This window comes from Brassica napus, chromosome C6 (genome assembly GCF_020379485.1).
Source record: "Brassica napus cultivar Da-Ae chromosome C6, Da-Ae, whole genome shotgun sequence".
NCBI lineage: Eukaryota > Viridiplantae > Streptophyta > Magnoliopsida > Brassicales > Brassicaceae > Brassica > Brassica napus.
The window spans coordinates 34,392,674-34,408,044 of NC_063449.1; the positions used below are offsets into that span (position 1 = coordinate 34,392,674).

The 15,371-nt window shown below is 39.7% G+C and overlaps 2 protein-coding genes across 2 annotated transcripts; one reads left to right on the top strand and one right to left on the bottom strand.

Moving 5' to 3' along the window:
* Window positions 1-96: 96 nt before the first annotated feature.
* On the bottom strand, window positions 97-9,738 carry LOC106406120 (mitogen-activated protein kinase 15). Its single transcript, XM_048760037.1, has 11 exons — window positions 8,785-9,738; window positions 7,941-8,349; window positions 7,730-7,857; window positions 7,567-7,626; window positions 1,712-1,861; window positions 1,425-1,580; window positions 1,109-1,246; window positions 946-1,019; window positions 742-843; window positions 410-632; window positions 97-290 (listed from the first exon to the last, which is right to left on the bottom strand). The coding sequence occupies exons 1-11, from the start codon at window positions 9,013-9,015 to the stop codon at window positions 228-230; spliced, it is 1,734 nt and encodes a 577-aa protein (XP_048615994.1). The 5' UTR covers window positions 9,016-9,738; the 3' UTR covers window positions 97-227.
* Window positions 9,739-9,988: 250 nt separating this feature from the next.
* Window positions 9,989-11,151, top strand: LOC106406496 (peptidyl-prolyl cis-trans isomerase FKBP17-3, chloroplastic-like). The gene is made up of 3 exons (XM_048760038.1): window positions 9,989-10,377; window positions 10,564-10,608; window positions 10,695-11,151. The coding sequence occupies exons 1-3, from the start codon at window positions 10,079-10,081 to the stop codon at window positions 11,050-11,052; spliced, it is 702 nt and encodes a 233-aa protein (XP_048615995.1). The 5' UTR covers window positions 9,989-10,078; the 3' UTR covers window positions 11,053-11,151.
* The last annotated feature ends 4,220 nt before the right edge of the window (window positions 11,152-15,371 follow it).

Here is a 15,371-nt window from a genome sequence, read left to right on the forward strand (position 1 = left end):
TGTTGTGTGGATGTGGAACTGTCCAATATAGGGTTTTGATAGAATTATCCATTGTCAAACCATTAGTGTATATTCTTAAAATTATTAATGGAACAATAATCTAAAAAAGATAACTAAATTTATTAAATATTATTATAATGCTACAACATTCAAACTCAAATTCTGAGAGTGAGAAACCGCAGGTTTGCTTCTACAACTCTGTATAAGAACAAATATAGATAAAAAAACTAAGTATTGTGTAGAGATGCAACTTTCTCAACTATCTCATCTTGTTCCTCTGCTATGGCGTCCTGCAATATAACACAACAACGCTTTACATTTATCGCACAAGAAGAGTGTTTACAAATTTTTCAGTGACTAACCTACAAAATCTTTTCATCTACAGAAATGAAGTTTTCCTTTTATATACCTCAATGTTGGTTTTAGATTGGACACCTATACATTTAGAACCACTGATACTAGCGCTTTTCATCAGGTTACGTGCACTGTATCCTCCTCCATTATCTGTACCTTCAGGTTGTTGTGAAGCTTTGGGACTGTCTAGGGTTGATGCTACAACAGCTGATATTCTTCTCTCAATAACGTTGCTCCTTTCTTCATCTGTCTCATTTTTTGGTGCAGGAACTCTTTCTCTGAAAATGCAATGCAAGCACATCAATAATGCTGGTTGGTTTTGTTATATAGTGAAAAGACTAGTTGATGCGCAAACAATAGTTTGTAAATTTTTTGGTCTATTTGTACCTTGGTAAAGAAGCATGCTGTCTCTGAAGCGCGGTACTTCTTCCACCCTGACCTTGATTTTCTTCAAGATGAGCAAACTGCCTCCTAAATCTATCTACCCCACTGTACCGTCAAATGAATATTCTTAGCATGATGTTCTCTTTCATATTAGTTTCAAAATGATATATAATTTTAGTCATTTAATTTAAGGATCAATTGTCTAACCTGGGGTACATGAAGCTGAGGTCATTGCCACCACGAAGGTATTCCTCCTGCATCTGAGGATGATACTCCAGTATCTATGTTTTTCCCCAGATAAAAATAATCCATTAGCACCATTTAGAGGAGAGAATCAAAACCAAAGAAGAGAATGTAGAAAGCTCAAAACCTCTCTGTAGATTAACTCTCTGACATCATCTTTTGTTAACTTCTTTCTCTCAAACTCAAATTCAAGCTTTGAGATCGGCTGTGTCGATGGTTCCCTCTCTGAACTTGAAACACCATTAAAATATGGATCAGCCAGTGCCTGCAAATACAAGCAAAATGAGATATCATAAAAAGTGAACATAGAATTTCATTTTTTTCTTAGAAATTTCACATCTTCTAGTTTCTACATCAATTTTCCGGTACAACAGTCACATTTAAACGGTTATTAAAACAATTCATCAATCTCATGTAGGAAATACTATTTGCTTACAGCTTACTTCTTCGGCGGATGGACGATCTTTTGGATCAAAGGCAATCAGACGTTGCAACAGGCGGAGAGCAGAAGGATCAGCTTTAGGGAATTTTTTAGAGAATGGGACTGGCTGTTTCTTCCTCATGTTGCCAATATATCTCCTCGCCTTATCATTTCTGATCTGTCAAGATGAAAGAGAACATTATTCATTTATAATGCAAATCAAGATTACTTATATATATGAAAATATATGTCTGATCAAATAGTTTTTCAACCAATGAAAATGAATATTACTTTCATAGTATAACTGACCTTGGATATTGCTTCTGGAGGTGGAGTGCCAAGAAAATCGGTCATAATATCCAGTTGGTGAACTACATTTTTCCCAGGAAACAACGGCTTCCCTAAAAGCATTTCAGCGAATATGCAACCGACGCTCCAAATATCAATCGCAGGGGTATACTGGATTTAGCAAAAGTAGAGTTAGCATGATATCTCTAATCAAGTCTTATCATGCATGCATGTAGATAGTGAACACGAAGAAGCCATTCTACCAAAAAGGACTCAAAAGGCATACATTATATTCTAAGATAAGAGGCAGAAAAGAAGAAATATGAAACCCATTATCTTAGAAGAAGAAGAAGAAGAGTGCTTGTTGATTAATTCAACAACACATTTCTTTTGTGTTCTTTTGGTAGGTGCAACAAGAAGTTTCACCAACTCCCCATAATCTCCTATAAATAACCACACAAGGAGAAGAAGAAGATCATCCCAAAAACAAGAAAGAAAACAGAGAGAACGAAAGAAGAGAAGAAGAAGAAAAAAAAAAAAAAAAAAAAACAATTTTTTTTTTCACAAAAAAACTTCTTTAAGAAATTACGAGTAATTTCTGAGTGTATTTGGGATCGGAGTGTGAGTTGTGAGCTTGTAAAATTTCCTTGGTTGATAATAAAAGATCTGTAGCAGGTCCGGAGACGTAGGCAACATTGGCCGAACTCCGTTAACAATTTTGTGTGTGTGCTCTTTTTTTTTTTCCCGCTCCCACAAATTCTGGTTTACCGCAAAATTTGACCGCGTATTTCCTAACAACTGGTATCAGAGCCTGAGTTACGGTGATCGGTCAAATTTTTTGCGGGGTTACTATTCACGTGAACAGTACTTCGTGAATAGTGAATTTTGTCGGTAACATCGGTTTGTCGACGAAAGTGTTCTAATACACGGTGGTTCCAGAAACGATGGGAGGCGAAGACGGTTTGGCGCACAGTATCGGGAAATTTGACGGTACAGATTATGCATTTTGGAGAATGCAAATTGAAGATTATCTGTACGGAAAGAAGCTTCATCAACCGCTGAGCAAGAAGCCTGAGAAGATGGATCATGATGAGTGGGAGCTCCTTGACAGACAAGTTCTGGGTGTTATAAGGTTAACACTGTCGAAAAACGTTGCTCACAACGTTGCGAAGGAGAAGACCACGGAAGGGCTCATGAAAGTTCTCTCTGATATGTATGAGAAACCTTCGGCAAACAATAAGGTGTTTCTCATGAAGAAACTCTTTCATTTGAAGATGGAAGAAGGTGGCCTGGTTGCCGCACATGTGAACGAGTTCAACACGATTGTCAACCAACTGTCATCAGTTGAAATCGAGTTTGAAGATGAAGTGCGAGCACTGATTTTGTTGGCATCTCTGCCAAATAGTTGGGAGCCAATGAGGGCAGCGGTTAGTAACTCTGTGGGTACTCAAAAGCTCAAATTCAATGATGTTAGAGATCGTATCCTTGCTGAGGAAGTTCGAAGGATAGACTCTGGGGAGGCATCAACGAGCTCTGCTTTCAACGTGGAAAACAGAGGGAGAAACCCAGATAGAAATAACCGAAGTAATGGCAGATCGAAGTCAAGGAATGGACGGGGTCAGTCTAAATTCCGACAGCCTGCAGAGTGCTGGAATTGTGGAAAGACAGGTCACATCAAGAAGAATTGTCGAGCACCACCGAAGGAGGAAGACAACACTAGAGGCGGAGCCAATGCAGTGACACGTGAAATCGCTGATGCATTGGTAGTGTCTGTTGATTCTCCGAGGAAAAGTGAAGCTCGTGATGCAGCTGGAAATAACACCAAAGCGTCAATCTCCTATGTTGATAGCCCAGTCGATTCATGGGTTCTTGACTCAGGAGCGTCATTCCACACCACACCGCACCATAACATCATGGAAAATTATATTGCGGGAAATTACGGAAAGGTATATCTTGCTGATGGATTACCTTTGGACATAGTTGGTATTGGAGATATCAACCTGAAGATGTCAGACGGACGTGTGTGGAAGATTACGAAGGTCAGACATGTGCCAAAGTTGATGCGAAATCTGATCTCAGTAGGTCAACTTGATGATACGGGGCACGATGTTAATTTTGGTGGTGGAGCCTGGAGAGTCAGAAAAGGTTCCATGGTGGTTGCTAGAGGTCATAAAAGAGGTACTCTTTATATGACGACGAGCTATGAAGACACTGTTGCTGTTGTTGAGGATGTCAAACAGACCAAGTTGTGGCATTGTAGATTGGGGCACATGAGTGAGAAAGGGATGAAACTCATGGTAGAAAATGGCGCTCTTCCGGATCTGAAGACGGTGGATCATCAGATGTGTGAAAGTTGCATCCTTGGAAAACAGAAACGAGTTAGTTTCTCTAAAGGAGGAAGAGAGCCAAAATCTGAGAAGTTAGAGCTGGTGCACACTGACGTGTGGGGACCCGCTCCTGTTGCATCGCTGGGAGGTTCGTACTACTATGTGACCTTTATCGACGACTCCACAAGAAAAGTGTGGGTCTACTTCATGAAGAACAAATATGAAGTGTTCTCGGTTTTCAAGAGATGGAAAACCATGGTTGAGGTTGAGACGAATCTCAAGTTGAAGTGCCTAAGGTCTGATAATGGTGGTGAGTATATCAGCTGCGAGTTCACGAGATACTGCGCTGATAACGGGATCAAGATGGAGAAGACTATTCCTGGAACGCCTCAACAGAATGGAATAGCAGAAAGGATGAACCGAACCTTGAACGAGCGTGCAAGGAGCATGAGATTGCACTGTGGATTACCAAAGACGTTTTGGGCAGATGCAATCAGTACTGCAGCCTACTTAATCAACAGAGGACCGTCTGTGCCGTTGGGATTTAAGATCCCTGAAGAAGTTTGGAGCGGAAAGAAAGTAAACCTTTCTTATCTAAAGGTGTTTGGTTGCTTAGCTTATGTTCACATTGATGATGCTGCAAGAAGTAAACTTGACTCGAAGTCTAAAAAGTGTTACTTCATCGGTTATGGTGACACGGAGTTTGGTTACCGGTTTTGGGATGACGAAAATCGGAAGATCATCCGCAGCAAAAATGTTGTGTTCAACGAAGAAGCGTTGTACAAGGATAAGCTAAGAGAAGGCTCGGAAAAGAAAGAGCCTGGAGCTGTTGACTTAGAAGATATCCTGACACCGGAGTTGCCACAGGATACCGCAACAGCAGAAGAAGAAATCTCTCAAGACGAGAGTGGTGAGGCTGAAGAAAGTGATGATTCAGAAGTGGTCCCATATACACCAGTCACGGAGTTACGACGGTCAAGCAGAATCATCAGAAAGCCAGTAAAATTCTCTCCATCGCTCAACTACATTCTGCTCACAGACAGAGGCGAGCCTGAATGTTATGAGGAAGCTATGCAAGTTGATGAGTCGATCAAGTGGGAGCTTGCAATGAACGACGAGATGGACTCGTTGTTATCCAATCACACGTGGGAGTTAGCAGATTTGCCTAAGGAGAAAAAGGCATTGCATAACAAGTGGGTCTACCGAATAAAAGAAGAACCTGATGGAAGTAAGCGCTATAAAGCGAGGCTTGTTGTGAAGGGATTCCAACAAAAAGAAGGCGTTGACTACACTGAAATCTTCTCTCCTGTAGTCAAGATGGTGACCATCAGAACGGTTCTTGGGCTGGTAGCACAAGAAGATCTGCATCTTCAACAGATGGATGTGAAGACGGCATTTCTTCACGGTGATTTGGATGAGGAAATTTATATGAAGCAACCCGAAGGCTTTGAGATCAAAGGGAAGGAAAGCCTTGTTTGCAAGCTAAAAAGGAGTTTGTACGGCTTAAAACAAGCTCCAAGACAGTGGTATAAACGGTTCGACAGCTTTATTAAAGGTGTTGGTTTCTTGAGGTGTGAAGCTGACCACTGTTGTTACTTCAAGACGCTTGAAGAGTCCTACTTGATATTGCTCCTATATGTCGATGACATGCTGATAGTAGGAGCAGACTTGCACGAGATCAATAGCTTGAAGACGAAACTCTCAGAAGAGTTTGCGATGAAAGACCTTGGAGAAGCAAGACAGATTCTAGGGATGAGAATCAGTAGAAGCAAGGAAGGTCTTAAGCTATCACAAGAGGAGTATGTGAAGAAAGTCCTCAAGAGGTTTAACATGGATGACGCGAAGCCAGTTAGTACTCCCCTGGCAAGTCACTTTCGGTTATCCAGAGAACAGTCTCCAAAGACGGAAGACGAGATGGCATGTATGGATAAAGTTCCATATGCTTCTGCTATAGGAAGCCTGATGTACGCGATGATATGTACAAGGCCAGACATTGCACATGCAGTGGGAGTCGTTAGCAGATTTATGAGCAATCCAGGGAAGGAACATTGGGAAGCCGTTAAGTGGATTTTCAGATATCTAAAAGGAAATCCAAGTTTATCGTTACGTTTCACGAAGTCTAAGACGGGATTGCAGGGATATGTTGATGCTGACAATGGAGGTGACATTGACAGCACGAAAAGCACATCCGGGTATGTCTACACCTTTGGCGGTACTGCAATTTGTTGGGTTTCAAAGTTGCAGAAAATTGTATCTCTATCAAGCTGTGAAGCTGAGTATGTTGCGGTAACAGAGGCAACAAAAGAGATGATATGGCTACAGTCTTTTCTAGAGGAGCTAGGCCATGGCCAAGAGAAAAGTGTGTTGTACTGTGATAGTAAGAGTGCTATCGATTTGGCAAAGAATCCGGTTTACCATGCTCGGACGAAGCACATACATCGTCGGTATCATTTCATCAGATCCGCGTTGGAAGACGAAATGTTGGTGCTTGAGAAAATCCCAGGAAGCAAGAATCCGGCAGACATGTTGACGAAGGTCGTGCCGTATGACAAGCTGAGGTTGTGTGCAACCTCAGTAGGCTTGTTGGAGTAACAAGCTGGGAAGACCTGCTACATTGATCATGGTGTGAAGACAGATTGGAATCAGTCTTCAAGTGGGAGATTGTAAAGAAACACGTTTTTGAATGGTAGGTACAACAATAAGTTGTATCAAGAAGGTGTTTGTTGATTAATTCAACAACACATTTCTTTTGTGTTCTTTTGGTAGGTGCAACAAGAAGTTTCACCAACTCCCCATAATCTCCTATAAATAACCACACAAGGAGAAGAAGAAGATCATCCCAAAAACAAGAAAGAAAACAGAGAGAACGAAAGAAGAGAAGAAGAAGAAAAAAAAAAAAAAAAAACAATTTTTTTTTTCACAAAAAAACTTCTTTAAGAAATTACGAGTAATTTCTGAGTGTATTTGGGATCGGAGTGTGAGTTGTGAGCTTGTAAAATTTCCTTGGTTGATAATAAAAGATCTGTAGCAGGTCCGGAGACGTAGGCAACATTGGCCGAACTCCGTTAACAATTTTGTGTGTGTGCTCTTTTTTTTTTTCCCGCTCCCACAAATTCTGGTTTACCGCAAAATTTGACCGCGTATTTCCTAACACAACCGACGCTCCAAATATCAATCGCAGGGGTATACTGGATTTAGCAAAAGTAGAGTTAGCATGATATCTCTAATCAAGTCTTATCATGCATGCATGTAGATAGTGAACACGAAGAAGCCATTCTACCAAAAAGGACTCAAAAGGCATACATTATATTCTAAGATAAGAGGCAGAAAAGAAGAAATATGAAACCCATTATCTTAGAAGAAGAAGAAGAAGAGTGCTCTAATACAAGAAAGGATATCTGAGAGAAAATTCGTTTTCAAATAACTGTTGACATTATTTACAAAAAGTGTAGACCTAAAACTCAACCTTGATGAAGAAAAGAAACACACTAGTAGTAAATGCATGCGTACATCAGTAACTTGAAATGGAGAAAATAGTTATAAGCTTACTTTGGAGAAGAAAGATCCACATAGTTCAGGGGCACGATACCACCGAGTAGCTACATAATCCTATAACAACAGATAGTAAGTCTGAGTGCATAAGCACTAGAAGGGAATGATACCTTATCCAACATAAGTCTTACAAAAACAAACATTGTGATAGATGACTCACTGTCCAAAAGATAGCAGACGGTGCGTCATCAAAAGATACACGAGCAAGCCCAAAGTCACAGATCTTCAACTTGCAATCAGCATTAGCTAGAATGTTCTTTGGTTTCAAATCCCTATGAAACACATTCGCTGCGAAACAGAGTCGTAGTTGTTAAAATCATCTTATCAAGACAACATCAGTGGTGAGGAGAGTGTAAAAACCGGAAACTAACCAGCATGAACATACTTCAAACCACGTAGAAGCTGGTACAAGAAAAACCGATGATGCTCAGGAGTCAGATCATCATTAGCCTTAATCACCTGATGAAGATCAGATTCCATCAACTCGAAAACTACGTAAACATCACGAAACTCTCTTCTTGAAGGAGGGAGCATGATGTGTTTAATCTGCACAACGTCAGGGTGAAGAAGCAAGCGCAGCAACTTGATCTCCCTCAAGATCCTAGTAGCGTCAGAGATGTGGTCAAAGACATCGTTGATCTTCTTGATAGCAACTCTTTCTCCGGTGTGGGTGTCAATAGCAGAACCAACAACTCCATAGCTTCCTTTGCCAACTACTTGTTGGATCTGATACCTGTTTGCTTCTCCATACTCAGTGAAGAAGTCCGCATTAGGTATAGCCTGAAGATACAATGTCAAATCAGATTCAAACTATCACCAAAGCACGAACTAGGCCTGGGCGAATCCTGCTCAAGTTCGGGAGAGATTTTTAGGATTTTTGGTTCCTCCAGGTTCTAACCAATGAATCAAATCACCCAAAATATATAAAAAAAAACTACTGAAAACTAACGAAAAAATCTAAATTATTCAAAAATCCTATAAAAACTAACAAAACTACTTAAATTAGTATTCAGAATACCTTGGCAAAAAAAAAAAGTATTCAGAATAACAAAAAAAGTATAAAACTACAAAAACCTGGACATTTTTTTCGGTTCCGTTCAGATTATAACCAATATCCAAAATACCTAACCCTCAGGTCCCATTCAGGTATTCTTTTAAACGGTTTGGATCAGATTAAGTTTTGGTCTGATTCGGTTTGGATAACTGTTCATTTACCTTCTTTTGAGCATCCATGGGTGAATGATCTCGTTTTGGAACCTTGATTAGTTTTAGCTTAGATGGATCGAGATCTTCAATACCATTAGGGTTCTTTGAATCACCGTCGTTATCTACTAAGTTATCGGGATTGTGAATCTGATCGTGAGTGTTGGAGGAAGAAGAAGGACGACGTTGGAAGAAAAGCCAACGAAGAAGACCGTCAACGAGATTGCTACCACCACCACCCATTGGTCAAGAGGCTAATAATAATCAGAGACTCTCCGAGTTTACTCTCAGCCAAGCGTTTCTTCGTCAATGGTTCCACATTATTCGCCGATTCTTTCGAGGAGTTTAAAGCATCTTCTTCGTCTTCTCTCTTACTATTTAATTTTCCATTTTTGTTTGATTTATTTAATTTATTTATCTATACTTGTACTACCAGTTTGATCTGCAAAAGAGACAAATTGACTGACTGACAGAGAGACGCGCGCACGAGGTAGAAGGCGGACAAGATAAGTTGTTTGACCAAATCGGTTTGATTTTGGTTTACATGCAGGGTTAGTTCAACCGGTATCCTGATTGTGGCACGGTTTAGCTTTGAGCGTTCACCTTACTATAACAATTAACATGTAACTGGGCTTATTACAAAGGCTATACGCTAATAATAAATACTGTCAATTTGTCTATTTAGAATACCGCTAATCTAGTTATATTTTAGATATTTAGATATTATAATAAAAATTTGTTTAAAAAGAATGAAAAAAGTAAAACATTTTGCTATAATTTTTTAACTAAATATACATTTGAATTTAAAGATAGCTTTAATTAAGATTTTTGGTGTGATTTTTTTTTTGTTTTGGTGCTTCCGAATCTTTCTTTGACTGCATATCTCGAAGGAAAAGCTACGTACATGTTTTCCTTTTCTTCTGAATTTTGGTTCAGCTTGTGGTTAGAGGCTTAGAGTTTTGAAAAACGCAAAAACATGGTAGATTGATAGACTGAAGAAGGTGAAGGATCAGTCTCTCGTGTTGCGTTGTGTTGCTTGCGCAGTGATGTTTATGTTCATGCGTAATTTCCTCTCTTTTTTTAAATAAAACTGAAACTGTAAAAATGATAGAGAACGAAAAAAAGGAACTATTTGTTTAATGATAAATCATTGTAATTTCGTCGACAAAAAAAATATTTTAGACATGAAAACTGCAGTCTTCATGCACCACACAAACAAGATAACGTTACTGTTTTATTATTCAGACATATCTTATAAAAAAGTCACAAATATATGTGTTGTTGTTTTTGACAAATCCTCTGAAAAATGGCGACTCTCTTCACCGCGACGACGACTCCTTCCAACCACCATCTTATCTCTTCTTCGCAACATCCTAAACAGAACCTTCCATCTCAGCCTCTAAGCGTCTCATTCACGGAGAATCAGGCACATGCATCAGTCGCATTGCAGCAGCAGCAGCAGATGACGGATAAGGTTGCTTCTCCGGTGACGCGACGGTTCAGCATCGGTGTCGGATTTGCCTGGGCGGGGTTTCTAGCTTTCGGAGCTGTCTCCGAGCAGATGAAGTCACGACTCGATGTGTTCCAGGAAGACAATAACATAAGGTTCGAATTGTACATCACAGTATTTTATTTTACCTTACTAATAAGAACAGAGACACAACATTAAGTGAATGCTTGCACTTCAAGCAAAGATACTTTGAAAGGAATTAGGGTTTACTTTTTCTTGAATGCCTATTAGTTTTGGAATCATAGACTTGAAATGTCTTTTTTGATTTCTTGATTCTGCAGAGTTTTAGAGAAGCAAGAAGAGATCGTCTTACTAAATGGCATAAGGTACATTTCCCCATAACATATGTTGATTATGTTTCATCAACTGAAAAAGCAACAAGAAATCATCTACAGAATTTGAACTGTGTCAGGTACTATGATCTACAAGTTGGAAATGGAGCTAATCCAAGCTCAGGATACTTGGTTGTGTTTGATGTAAAGGGACAAGTACATGGAACAGAACAAGTGTTTGTCGACACTTTTGGAAGCAAGAAGTCACTTGCGATGGTAATGGATTCAAGACCATATAGCAAGGGGCTATGCCAAGGGGTGGAGTTTGTTCTGAGGTCAATGAAGGCTGGAGGTAAACGTAGAGTGATCATTCCACCTTCCTTAGGGTTTGGAGATAAAAATGTCGAATTCGGACAGGGTCTGCAGATCCCTCCATCTGCAACACTTGATTATACCATCGAGGTTGATACAGTCTATTGTTTCCAAACCATTGTATGAGAGATCATGAAGTTCACAATGTGTATTAAAGTTTCACAACATTTTTTTTTTCTGTGTGCAAAGAGAATCTCTTAAATAATCAAAGAACATGTATTTTTTTTTCTGTGTGCAAAGAGAATCTCTTCGTTATACTTGCTGTTATTATTCTGGGGTTATTTGTGAGAGAGAGTAGAGAGAGATAAGAAGAAAGAACGGGGAGAGAAAATGAGATTTTAGTCATATTGTGAATTTTGTTTTTTTTCTTAGCTAGTAGATGCAATTTCCCTTATTCTTAAGGCCGCTTGAGATTTTGAGCAGGTAAGTCTCAGCTCTTCCCCTTTTTTTATTCATGTTCCTTAAATATAGAAATTGGATGGTTCATATATACATAATTGGATGGTTCATATATACATATGTTTTCGATGCCGGATGATCCATATATAAAGCATTTAAATTATTCTGGGGGATAAAGCGAATGTTTCATCTGGTTGTTTTTAGAATCTGCTTGATTTATATTTTACAGTATGTGATGGGTGTGTATAGGCCTTGACGTTCGGGTTCGGATCAGGCTTTTCGGATTACGGTTCTATTTTGTAACACCTCCTAGGTCCCATTCTAGTAAATTTACAAGTACGGATCGGATTCGTATATAACACTTCGGTTTCGGATCGGTTCGGATATATCTGAAGTAACCATATATAATTCGGTTCGGATTATATCGGATCAGTTCGGATATATCCAAAGTAGAATCTAAAATTTAAAAGTAAAACATAAGAAATATATGATTCTTTGTATATAATGGAGTATTTAAGGTATTTATTTAAATTTTAAATACTTATTGTTAGATATTATATCCAAATAAATATAAAATTGAATATTTGAAATATATATTTTTGAAGTATATATTTATGTTTCAAATATTTATATTATTTATTAATTTGAACATTCGGATCGGTTTCTTCGGATATTTTTTTGGGTTTTCGGGTTACCTGTTCGGGTTCGGTTAATAACACTTCGGGTTCGGATATGTTTTGTAACACCCTACAAGATCCATTGAGGTATTTTTTACATTTCGGATCGGATACGGATCGGATTTTTAGGTTCGGATTTCGGGTTTCAGATGTATTTAAAGTGTATCTTTATTTGAGTTGGGCCTCGGACTGGCAATTCGTTGTCACTCTTTTTTGTTGAGTGCGTCAAATGAAAGAGGTTGAGTTATTGACCAGATCCAATCCAAACATGTGTAGAAACAGGGTAAGTGTCTCGGTTTGATATATCTTTAACTAATAGACGCCGCTTTGGAGGGTACTAAGTGGTGCTACAGCTCCCTGAACCAACCCGATGTTCCTCCTCAGAGCCGGTCCCAGTAATTTTGTGGCTAGAAGCCAATTTTAAAAATGTGGCCGCAGTACCTCGAACTCGCGATCTTGAACCACTATGCTAGGAACTTTATGTTCAAATGTGGCCGTTTAAGATGACAATATTTGTCAGCCGCAAGCATATGCTTCGTCAGCTCCCCTCTAAGATCGGTTATGTTCCTCCTACATATATAGGTCTAACTGATGACCAAAAAATGAAAGGTAATAATGCATTTTTTACTATTCCTACTCTTTTTTACCATTTATAGAGAATAATTTTTGTTTTTCATTCCTTATCATTCATTTTATTGTAAAGGAATATAGAACAAATTTTTTTCTCAATAAAATTAATAAGGAATAATCTTTATTTTCATTCCTATAATTTTATTACTTTACATTTTCCCCCTACTCATTTCAATTGTTCTTATAATGGTAGTTAGACCCATAATTTATACAATTTTTCAAAAAAGAAAAACATTAAAAAAGCCCAAAATAATTTAGTATATGTTTTTCTTTTTAAAAATTTTATACGAAATATTACATATTTTTAAAAATGAATTAACAGTTGTAAGCAAACATAAATTTAAGGCACAAGATAATATTTTTCCCTAGACCCTATAAAATGTTTAATCGGCCATGTTAACAATTTATCAGTCATCTTGTATAGTGGAGGATGGCCCAATGTGTAACGGCCCGATCCCCCGGCGCCCGACCGGGGTTATCGAAAATGCGTTATGGACACGTGTCTACTCATTTAGACAACCCTACGTGTCCCGTTACTGGTCTCAAGAGTCAACGGACGCATAACCTTCTTTGAAATACCGTCACACTCACATCCATATACTTCTACTTACAGTCCTGCGCACAGGGAAATGGAAGGGAGGGATGAGCAACAAGTTACTCAGTGAAGTGACTCTAGACCAGCCTGCCCGCATGACACTCTATACTACTCTATGCGGGAATTAGGACTGACTAGCCACTACAATCAGTTAATGCAACTTAACATTTCATACCATCATCATTACCAATCAGTCACAATTCTCTACATTTCTAGCAACCTAACAATCAACCAGTACAATGATCTCACTCATTGCCCCACACATCAAACCATAGACTTAACCGACTCGACATACAAGACTGACTCCACCTTATGACACCTTTAACACCCAAACGTTTTTATATCCCGCATCTCGCGGTTGGCACACTTTTTTTATCCCGCCTCTCGCGGCTGGCTCTTCTTTCTTGCCCCGTAGGTAGCTCTCGCTAGACCACTACCCCATATTTCATGTGGGTGCCCCAACGGGACACTACCCCCACAGTTCCTATAGGTGCCTAGCGTAGAGTTATTACCCACGGCTTATATAACCTAGACTCTAGACGCCCACCCGTTCTCGGTGGCCCAAACATGACTTCAAACAGGTTCATTGACACGTTCACCTTCTCATTCTCATTCTCTTTCACTTTCACATTCACTTAGACTCTTTCTCATACACGTTCACTAGACGCCACCCGTTATCGGTGTCTCACACAATACACATTACACTCAAGTTCTACTTACAATAACATTAACAATCAGTACTCATCAATCAACTTAGCATTCGATTCTTCTAGCATCCTAGCTTTATTCAAAATCAACCCATGGGACTACACATCCAATCATACAAGCATCATTCATCAACCAATCATCATCACAACAACATAAACCAGTTCATTAAGTCCCATTTATCAGTATGAGCATTCTTATGCATCATGATCCATTCATCTATCATCCTAACAATAACATGTTCTATCAACCTAGCTCTCAAACATGGACTACTCAATCCTAACTCCAACATAAAGGAGTATACAGAATCATGAGAGAAAGTTGGATTCAAGACACTCCACCTTAGCCTAGATCTGGATCCGGATCTGGAAACAAGAGACAAGGGAGAGGAGATCTGAACAGATCTGGAACAAGGAAACAAGAGAGCTGCGAGATCTGACCACCACCACCAATCGGCTGCAACAACCACCATCACCACACGGCACCGGCGAGGACGAGGGAGAGAGGAGAGAGAAGAGAGAGACGGCGCAGGGGAGAGAGAGAGCTCGACGGCTAGGGTTTTCGGTCTCCGGGAATTCTCTGCAGAGCTTGGCTTCAGTTTCTGAATGAGACAAAAGAAGGGGCTGCAACTCTTTTTATAGGAAAGGGTGAAGGGAACCCTAAGTTTTTGTCAAATGGACTGTAGAGAAACCAATTCTTTTATGAAAATTTTAGGGCCAGGAACCGGACCGTTACAATTCTCCCCCCGTTAACCGGAATTCGTCCCTGAATTCCAAGGCTCTAAAATTTTGAACTTTACACTCGATACCGAAATAGACTCACACCATCACATAACAAACAAGGGAGGCACACAAAGCGAGAACGACTTTGCTTGGGATCTTTAAAAACCAATGAAAGAATTTCATAAATGAAAAAGAGTAGGACCACAATAGTTTAAGAAGCTCAAGGCATTTGTACAATCACAGAGTGCCTGAAGAAATGGGAAAGAAGCACCAAATCCAACAATCAATAAATAAAATAAATTCAATAGAAAAGCATGTGCCCTACTCCTATGAAATGGTCATGAAGCCTCAACTAGCCACAGTGATGTGGAGAGACACGGTGGGCCTCGGATCCAGAACCAACCGCATTGGCACCACTAAATGCAGGCTTCGTTTTGCACGTCTTGGCTGTATCCAGGAAATCCTCTAAGTAATCCTTCACCGTGCGAGGTTTCTGGACCATCTGAACTAAAACATCACACCCACAAGGTTCCGAACTTTCTTCGGCAGTAGATTCCTTCGAGGTCGAGGATTTTTGCAGACGTCCCCGTTTCTGCCTTGGTGGCTCCTCGACGGGCCCCTCCGTGCTAGGCGCCGGCGCTTCCTTCCTTGGACGACCCCGTCTTCGCTTAACTGACGTCACTTCCGGTTCATACTTAGTCGACGCAGCTCGGCACA

Bases quoted from the DNA above. Each gene is read 5' to 3' on its own strand.
- LOC106406120 (XM_048760037.1), bottom strand. From the start codon at position 9,015: ATGGGTGGTGGTGGTAGCAATCTCGTTGACGGTCTTCTTCGTTGGCTT. The intron at 1,862-7,566 runs GTAAGCTTATAA...TGCTAAATCCAG, and splicing joins GTGGATCTTTCTTCTCCAAA to TATACCCCTGCGATTGATAT. The intron at 291-409 runs GTATATAAAAGG...GTTATATTGCAG, and splicing joins AATCTAAAACCAACATTGAG to GACGCCATAGCAGAGGAACA.
- LOC106406496 (XM_048760038.1), top strand. From the start codon at position 10,079: ATGGCGACTCTCTTCACCGCGACGACGACTCCTTCCAACCACCATCTT. The intron at 10,378-10,563 runs GTTCGAATTGTA...TTGATTCTGCAG, and splicing joins CAGGAAGACAATAACATAAG to AGTTTTAGAGAAGCAAGAAG. The intron at 10,609-10,694 runs GTACATTTCCCC...GAACTGTGTCAG, and splicing joins GTCTTACTAAATGGCATAAG to GTACTATGATCTACAAGTTG.